At 46.4% G+C, this 9,527-nt stretch overlaps 1 protein-coding gene across 1 annotated transcript; it reads left to right on the top strand.

Moving 5' to 3' along the window:
- The first annotated feature begins 251 nt into the window (after positions 1-251).
- Positions 252-9,274, top strand: LOC103645107 (transcription factor bHLH96). The gene is made up of 4 exons (XM_008668227.2): positions 252-422; positions 525-731; positions 825-960; positions 8,970-9,274. The coding sequence occupies exons 1-4, from the start codon at positions 351-353 to the stop codon at positions 9,272-9,274; spliced, it is 720 nt and encodes a 239-aa protein (XP_008666449.1). The 5' UTR covers positions 252-350.
- The last annotated feature ends 253 nt before the right edge of the window (positions 9,275-9,527 follow it).

Genomic DNA, 9,527 nt, shown 5'->3' with positions numbered 1-9,527 from the left:
TACTCCCTCCGTTTCTTTTTATTTGTCGTTGGATAGTGCAATTTTACACTATCCAGCGACAAATAAAAAGAAACGGAGGGAGTAGCTAATAGTGTAGGTGTGCGTTGCGTTTCCCGATGGATGGGATTGGCACGGTACACACTACACTCCTGCTGCACAACAGAATGCAGAAGCAGAATGCCCGCGCCGCTAGCGCTAGCTGCGAATATGATGCCGTGCCGTCGTCGTGGCTCGCCGTCCAAATCATATATGCCTGCCTGCCCTCTCTCCCTCCCTCCCTCTTGTGAAATGTGAAGTGACTACCATTTTTTCCTTCTGGAGCGAGCGAGAGCGAGGTCTCGATCGATTTCATGGCGCTGGAGGCAGTGGTGTTCTCTGAGGGACTCTTTGGCTGCTGGACCATGGCGGCTCCGGCAGAAAATGTGAGTGGCGGGGGCATGGACTTGGAAGGTGGCACCACCGCCGCCTTGATGATGCAAGGGGCCAATAATGCAGCTGGTACTGACTTTGTTGCCCACCACCAGATTGCCGCCGCGGCGGAGATACCGTCGCCGCTCCCGCTGCCAGCAGCCGCCAGGCGGAAGCGGCGGCGGACGAGGAACGCCAAGAACAGGCAGGAGGTGGAGAGCCAGCGGATGACCCACATCGCCGTCGAGCGCAACCGCCGCAAGCAGATGAACGAGTACCTCGCCGTGCTCCGCTCCCTCATGCCGCCGTCCTACGCGCAAAGGGTAGGTCGTCGCCGGTAGGAGCAGCTAGCGTGCTCGATCGGGCGGCTTCTTGTTAACATTGCATTTATTTATTTGGGTTCGCATTGCATGCAGGGCGACCAGGCGTCCATAATTGGCGGCGCCATCAACTACGCCAAGGAGCTGGAGCAGCTGCTGCAGTCCCTCGAGGCGCGGAAACGACACGACGGCTTACACGCCGCGGCGGCGCCCTTGGCTGCCTTCCACTACAGTAAACTGATAAACATCCGACGGCCTCCTTATCTCCGACGGCGGCCTACGAGGCCATCGAAGATTAGTTTATGTCCGACGGCCACAAAAGGCCCTCGGAAATAGTTCTTATCTCCGACGGCCTCGTAGGCGGCCGTCGGAGATAAGGTTATGTCCGACGGCTGGCAGCGTAGCCGTCGGAGGTAAGATTTTTTAATCCCCCAGGAAACCGGCGCGCGGTTCATTTCCACGCGCGCGCTTCTTTTCTCCTCTGTCTCTCCCCACGCGCCGCCGCCGTCAACTGCGCCGCCGCCGTCGCCCACTGCGCCGCCGCGCCGCCGCGCCGCCGGCCGCCCCGCCGCCCCGCCTCCCAAAGCCCCGCCGCCGTCGCAGCCCCGCCTCCCAAAGCCCCGCCCACACGCCTCCCCGCGAGGCCGCCGTCGCCGCCGGCCGCCGGTGGCCGCCCCGCTCGCCCCGCTCGCCCAGCCGCCGTCGCCTCCCCGCCCAGCTCGCCCCGCCGGCTACATCTCCGCCCGCCATATTATTAAAGTAAGTATTTTTAGATTTATTTTGTATATATTAATATTGTTTTGTAGTTTCTAATGTTGTAATTAAATAATTAGTATGTTAAATAATGTTTATCTTATTATATCCGATGGCCTAAATTTGATTATTTGGCGAAATTTGATTATATGGCCTAAATTTGATTACGTAATTAAATTACCTTGTTTTAGTTTATTTAGTGGTGCTTTAGATAATTTAAATTTTAAATTTCCGAGGGTAATTATTATGCCCTCGGAAATAAGGTCAATTTATATGATTTGTCATTCATAACAATGTTATTTCGTATGTAATATTGTATTGTGGTTTATTAGTTTCATTATTTAATAATACACGATGATTCTAGTTAATCATAGTGTATCGTAGTGTGAACAAACGAAACCTAGGCGTCACCCGTTTCGGCCCAACACACCTTACAAGCGACGCATGTAAGGTGTGTTGGGCCGGAATTGTCCCTTTATTGGACAGCCTAGGGGTGACCGAAAGAGTTCGTGTTTATGACAAAAGCATGTGCTCGTGCTTAGTTTCGGAAGCATAACCCCTATGTTCTCCAATTGCACCATTTTTAGGCGTGCGATTGGAGAACAGCGGGGTTATGCTGCCGAAATTTCGCACGACCACATGTCTTGTCATAAACACGGCCTCGTCGGTCACTCCTGGGTGGGTTTAGGACCTATCCTTTCCTACAGATGTAGGGGCGTGATTTCTTCATAAAAACGGATGGTCCGTGTATTACTTATCTAATTAAGTTAACGTCTCGTATCTAGTATGGAGGAGAATCGTCGATGGATGTATGAAGGTTGGAAGAAAAGAGGTGCTCTATCAAGTGAGTGGGTGGCCAAGACTGACGCTTTTCTCGACCATGCTTTTGCTCGGTCAGAGACTGGAACCGATGTTAGGTGCCCTTGTAGCAAGTGTCGGAACATTAATTTCCTTGACAGGAGGACTATGTCGATACATATTTGCAAGAACGGTTATATGCCAGGCTATGAGGTGTGGGTGCACCACGGTGAGGACCCACCTCCTCGTATTGTATCGGAAGTTCAGTCACATGAAGAGGAGGACTACGATAGGATGGAAGAGATGCTTGACGATGTACGCCATGAGTTTCTAACTGTCGATTCGGAGAACCCCGGTCAACCCACCGAGTTTGAGGATCCAGCTACACCTGAGGTTCAGAAGTTCTTCGAGCTCCTTAAAGCTGCCGAAGAGCCGTTGCATGAGCACACAAAAGTGACCGTCCTTGTATTTGTGACTCGACTTATGGCTATTAAGTCTAAGTTTGCATTCTCAAACAACTGTTACAAGGAACTTTTGAACTTGATCAGTGATGTACTTCCGGAGAATCACAAGATGCCAAAGGACATGTATCAGTCTAAAAAGCTGTTATCTGGCCTGGGTATGGACTACGAAAAAATTGATGTCTGTGAAAATAATTGTATGCTTTTCTGGAAGGAGACCGCAGGTGAGAAGAAGTGTAATGTATGTGGTGAGCGTAGATTCGTTGAGGTTGAAAACGACGATGGTATGACCGTGACTACGAAGATTGCACGTAAGCAGCTTCGTTACATGCCTCTCATACCTCGGTTGAAACGTTTGTTCATCTCCAAGAATACAGCCAGACACATGAGGTGGCACAAAGAAGGGGTACGTGAGAATCCAAATGTCATGGTGCACCCAGCTGATACAGATGCATGGAAGGCACTAGATGCTTTTGATTCGAGCTTTGCTGATGAAGTGCGGAATGTCCGCTTCGGTTTGGCAACAGATGGTTTCTCGCCATTCAATGTAACTGCAACGTCGTACTCATGTTGGCCCGTCTTTGCTGTTCCATACAACCTTCCACCAGCTCTTTGCATGAAATATGAATTTATTTTCTTGTGTCTTATAATACCTGGTCCGGATCATCCTGGAACAAAGATCGATGTGATGATGAGACCCCTGATTGAAGAATTGAAAATTTTGTGGGAAGGAGTCGAGGCGTACGATTGTTACAAGAAACAGAAGTTCAACCTGAGAGCCGCGTTTTTATGGTCTATTCATGATTTTATGGCTTATGGTATCTTTGCTGGATGGAGTTGTCATGGGATTTTGACATGTCCTATATGCGTTGAAGACACTTTATGCTTTCGACTAAAGTTTGGTGGAAAGATATGTTACTTCGATTGCCATAGATGTTTTTTGCCAGAGGATCACCCGTTCAGGTTCGATAGGAACGCTTTTAAAAAGGACACGATTGTGACGAGGGGGCCACCCAAGCGTCTAAGTGGTCCAGAGATTCTCGCGAGACTTAATGATTTGAAACTAAACGAACATGGAAATCGTTTTGAAGGTTATGGAACCGAGCATAATTGGACTCACAAATGTGGTCTATGGGAACTCCCTTATATGAAAGCCTTGATTCTAATGCATAACATTGATGTCATGCACCAGGAACGAAATATGGGTGAAAGCATTATCAGCACTTGCATGAATATCACCGACAAAACAAAAGACAACCCTAAGGCAAGGAAAGACTTGGCCTTAATCTGTAGAAGACCAACTATGGAGATACGAGAGAATCAGAAGAAGCCACGTGCTCCTTTCAGTATTAAACCTAAAAGGAAGAAACAATTGATGAAATGGTTGAAAAACTTAAAGTTCCCAGATGGTTACGCCGCGGGCTTTAGAAGGTCTGTGAATTTGAAGACGGGCAAGTTTTCTGGGTTGAAGAGTCATGACTACCACATAATAATGGAAAGACTCCTTCCTGTTATGTTTCGTGGTTTTGTAAAAAATGATGTCTGGAAAGCATTAGCGGAGCTAAGCTACTTTTATAGACATCTTTGTGCCAAAGAAATAAAGAAAGAGATGATGGAGAAGCTTGAGCAAGAAATACCGATTTTGGTATGCAAACTTGAAAAAATATTTCCACCAGGTTTCTTCAATCCGATGCAACATCTACTTGTTCACCTACCATTCGAAGCTAAGGTAGGAGGTCCTGTGCAATATAGATGGATGTATCACATCGAAAGGACACTAAAGAAGCTACGTGCAATGGTTGGTAATAAGAGACGAGTTGAAGGGTGCATCGCTGAAGAATTCAAATACAAAGAGATAGCATCGTTCACGGGCCTGTACTTTGCAGAGGAACACAATGTCAATGCCCATACGTTGTGGTATCATGTCGACGAGCCCCCTATTAGTGATATTGAAATTTTTCAATGGAGGGGCAAAACTGTAGGACCCAGCACAACATACTGTTTCACCAACGACGAATGGAAGACTGCTTTACTCTACATGTATAACAACATGGAAGAGATGAGTCAGTTTCTCCTGTAAGTGTAAACTTTATTTTAGTCATTGCCGCTAGAATTTTTGTTGTGATACTAAAAGGTTTGTTTCCTTGTACTAACAGGGAATTTGATTCTCAAAATTGCATCTCTGGCTGTGAACGTGACCAGATTCGTCGAGAGGGAAAAGATGGGGGACTTAATTTCTTGTGTTGGTTTCGAGATTATGTAGATAAAAATGACAATATACACCCGGACCTTCGACAATTATCCCTAGGAGCAGTAACTGGCAGACGTTATGGTCGGTATGATGTCAATGGTTTTAGATTCCGTTCCACAAGGTTCGAAGATGATCATCCTCTAGCAGCCACGACAAACTCCGGAGTTGTAACTAGAGCTGTCGACGATGAAGGGAAGGTGACTAATTATTATGGAGTCATTAATGATATAATCGAGTACAAGTTTTTTGGAGATAAACAACTCAAAGTGGTGTTCTTCGATTGTGATTGGTTTTCTCCAAATACAACGCGAGAAAATCAATATGGCATGGTGGAAGTCAAACACAACGATAGATTAAAAGGCCATGACACTATAATCCTTGCCCACCAATGCGAGCAGGTGTATTATATGACATATCCATCTAAGAAAAACGGTTTGGTTGATTGGAGGGTAGTGTACAAAGTTAATCCTCGTGAACGACTATATGCTCCTGGTGATGCTGGTTATGTTGAAAGTCAAATCGAGCAGGAAGTGGGGGCTGCTGAGATTTTCCAAGACGAAGAACTTACAAGCACGTTTAATGTACAAACTGAAATGTTGGAAGAATCTTTATTAGGCGATCAAAATGATGTAGAGGTTCCTCCAAAAAGAAAACGAGTGACGAGAAAGAAGAAAGCTACTTGGCGTCCATTAAATCGACGAAAGCAACTAGATCCTGATTTTGATTACGATTACGATTGACGAGTATGGATCATGATTTTATTGCATATTTTATGATTTTATTGCATATTTTATTATTTTATTGTCGATTTATGTACTAACTTGTTTTTGTTAAAACAGGATGTCAAAGAAAATGAAGTCTTTAGCTCGTAGTTTGCTTGGGTCGAGGAGTAGCTCGAGGAGCAGCTCGAGGGGTGAGGATTCAGTTTTTCAGGGCACAGGTTCTACCATGAGCAGACGGAGAGCGCTGGCAGAACATTTGCCTCCACAAGATGTAAGTTAGTTGTTAAATTACATTATTTGAGTTACTTAATATTGTATGATGTAAGTTATTTGTTTCATAGGATGCTTAAATTGAGGAACCAGTGGTAGAGGATCATGCAAGAGATGATGATGAAGATGATGGTGGAGATAATGTGGGAGATGATGCTGGAGACGACGCTGGTGGAGATTCTGGGGCTGGTGGAGATTCTGCAGCTGGTTCTGGAACTTCTCGAGTTAAGAGAACGAGGAAGCTGCATTTTGTTGGACCACCTCCAGAGCTTCCACCCGAATCTCGGGTTGTGATAAAGCCTAGTGGAAAGTGAGTGACATATCTTTGCTTAAATGTTATTGAAAGTTATGTTTTAATTTCTACATTGATTTCTGTTTGCAGGACTTGGATCGACGACTCGTTCACAGGCACAGGACACTACAGGCAGGTGAACATGGTTCTTGGTAATCTTGTTCGTCTGCACTGGCCTGGTCTTGTGACTTTGCCTACTGGCGAGTCTGTCCCGGCCACCACTTGGGAGCATTATCGCTATGGTGTCTGTAGAACGTTTGGCAACACACAGGCACTAGTTTGGGATGCATTCTGGGTATGACTTGTTTATACTATTTTAGTTATTCCATATATGTTTGCTTTTATGATAACACTATGATTTTTGCAGAAACGGTACAAGTTGCCGGACGATGGATCATATGATATGAACGCTCGTTACGTGTTTGAGTATAACGCGAACGATGTCGTTGCAGATGCAATGTACTATGCACGAATTCAGGCTATAAAGGCATGGTACAGAGCAAATGCTGATGATCGACCGATGCCAAATACAAAGGCCGAGTGGTCATCAATTTACCTGACGGAGGAGCAATACCTAGAGGTAAACAGGTTGTTGCCTCTCATATCGCACGAAGCCATGTATTTGCTTGCTTTATTTAAAAAATTTCATGTAGGTGTCGGTGCCGTGGATGGCCACCCGATCAGACGGTTATCGGGCATTGTGCAAATGGTGGGGTTCCCCTGAGTTTCGTGCCATTTCCGAAAGGAACAGGGGAAACCGTGGAACTGAGTCGTTCCACAACTACGGCGGTGATGGTCATGTGCGCTTGGCTAAGCGAATGGTAAGTCTCAGTTTGTCGTAACTTTGAATTACATAGAAATGTGTCAATATAACTTTTATGTACAGAAAGTCAAATCCGGCCGTACGCCCACGGATGTGGAGGTGTATATGCAAGGCCATAGGGGTTCTGATCCTCAGAATCCTGATGTGTTATGCACTCAGACGGCCACCGACCGTCTAGTGAGTTTTTGATACTCTATTATGTGTTTGATATTGTTTGCAATGGCATAGGGGTTATGCACTTATATTTGATATTGTTTGCCTCCAGGCTTCGTATGGGCAGGAGATGGTTCAACGCCATGGGGAGGAGTACGATTGGAGGAGCCAGCCAATCGACCCTCAGGCAGCATATGCTAGTGCAGGAGGACAAGCTCATGGACGGTGAGATTATTTGATTTGGTTTTCAAAATTGTCATCATATGCTTGCGATTCAACTGAGGCATGAGTTACTATACTAAGTGCATGGTTCACTCTTGTAGGTTGGGTATTTTTGATTCTACGATTGATTCCAGAGAGCTGAGACGCCGTGGACGACAATCCACATCGTCGTCTTCACAGTCGTCTCGTTCACGATCAGCAGCCCATGAGATAGAGCTTGCGGTGTTGCGTCAACAGGCAGAGTACCATCAATCAGTCTTGAGGGATCAATTGGAGTACCAGAGGCAACAATCTGAATACCAGAGACAACAAGCCGAGTACCAGAAGAAGAGGGACGAGTATTATGCAAGCCTCCAGGCCCAAAATCAAGCTCTTCTCTCGGTACGTTGAAGTAACATTTTGTAGCTTATTTTGCAAAACACTTGATGTGTGTCTTGTTTGTTCAACAATGACTTGTATATAATTTGTAGCAACTAGCCCAACAAGCGGGCGTCCCGATGCCGATATATGGGATGCCGCCTCCGGACTTTGCACTGCCAATGCCAATGTTGGCGCCTCCACCTCCGCCTCCGCCTCCGTCACAATTCCCTATGGTATGTACACATATGCGTGTGTGACATGTTCATAGATGTCTTATGTGTTTAAATGAACAACTGAGTGGTTACTATTTCATGTGCTTGTGTTATAGGGATTTCAGACACCACCCGCTTCAGTTGCCGCACCTGGAGATGGGTCTGGTCAAGACGACACAACACATTCGTGGGTGAACAACCTTTTCAACACGCAGAGTCCAGCCGGAGGAGGTGGCTACTCGAACCATCCAGACGATGGATATGATTGATGTGTCGTGATGTTTATTTATGAAACACTTTGCAACACTTGTTTGTGAGACACAATTTCAGTTTGCAACAACCGTCGAACCTATATGTTGGTCGAACCTATATGTTGATGTTAAATTTGTGAATGTTAATATTTATGTGAGAATATTTGTGATTGTGAATACTTATTAGAATGTGTATATTTGTGATTGTGAATGTGAATGTGTATATGTGCATGAATCTGTTTTTGTTTTGTAAATGTCAGATTTTTTAAAAAACAGAATTTTGTGTAAATTCTGTAATTTGTTATGTCCGACGGCCTAGTGTTAGCCGTCGGACATAACCTTGCCTTATCTCCGACGGCATTAAATACCGTCGGACATAACCTAACCTTATGTCCGACGGCTTCTCGCTGGGCCGTCGGACTTAAGCTTGTGGGGCCCACTGACTGACCGGTAAAACGGTTGAGATGTATTATTTCCGACGGGCTCTAGCAGCCGTCGGAGATAGGCTATGTCCGACGGCTGCCGTCGGACATTGCATTATTTCCGACGAGTTATCTCCGACGGCTTAAAGCCGTCGGAGATAAGTCTTTGCCGTCGGAGATAAGCTATTTCCGACGGTTTAATTCTAATGTCCGACGGTTTTGGCCGTCGGACGTTTCTCCGTTTACTGTAGTGTTCTTCACCTTCCCACAGTACGCGATGAGAGCCGCGAACACGACGCTCCGACCGGTGGAAGACGCGGAACACGCCGCCGCTGCTTCGGGATCATCCAGGCCGTCCGCCGTGGCGGACATCGAGGTGACCATGGTGGAGAGCCACGCCAACCTCAAGGTGCTGTCCCGGCGGCGACCGAGGCAGGTGCTGCGCATGGTGGCCGGGCTGCAGGGCCACCGCCTCGCCGTGCTGCACCTCAACGTCACCAGCGCCGGACCGATGGCGCTCTACTCTCTCAGCCTCAAGGTAAGGTACTCCTGCTAGCTGTAGCTGCTTGTCGATCCTGGCCTCGGTTCCCGCGCGCATTGCATTGCATTGCATTGTCCGAAACGACCCTAGCTGCTACTGCTATAGCTTCCGGAATCTATGATTTCATGTGTAGTCCTCTTAGGTTTCTACACATAATGTCTCACAACTTTCTCCAGACATTCTAAAATTTTTATCACAGCCTGTACATATGATATCATGACACGTGGACAAGTTTTAATGATTTTCTGACTTTGTTTGTGTTTTATAC

Source organism: Zea mays, chromosome 1 (genome assembly GCF_902167145.1).
Source record: "Zea mays cultivar B73 chromosome 1, Zm-B73-REFERENCE-NAM-5.0, whole genome shotgun sequence".
NCBI classification, from domain to species: domain Eukaryota; kingdom Viridiplantae; phylum Streptophyta; class Magnoliopsida; order Poales; family Poaceae; genus Zea; species Zea mays.
Note: the sequence above shows the minus strand (reverse complement) of the source record. Positions and strands in the feature narration are given on the sequence as shown.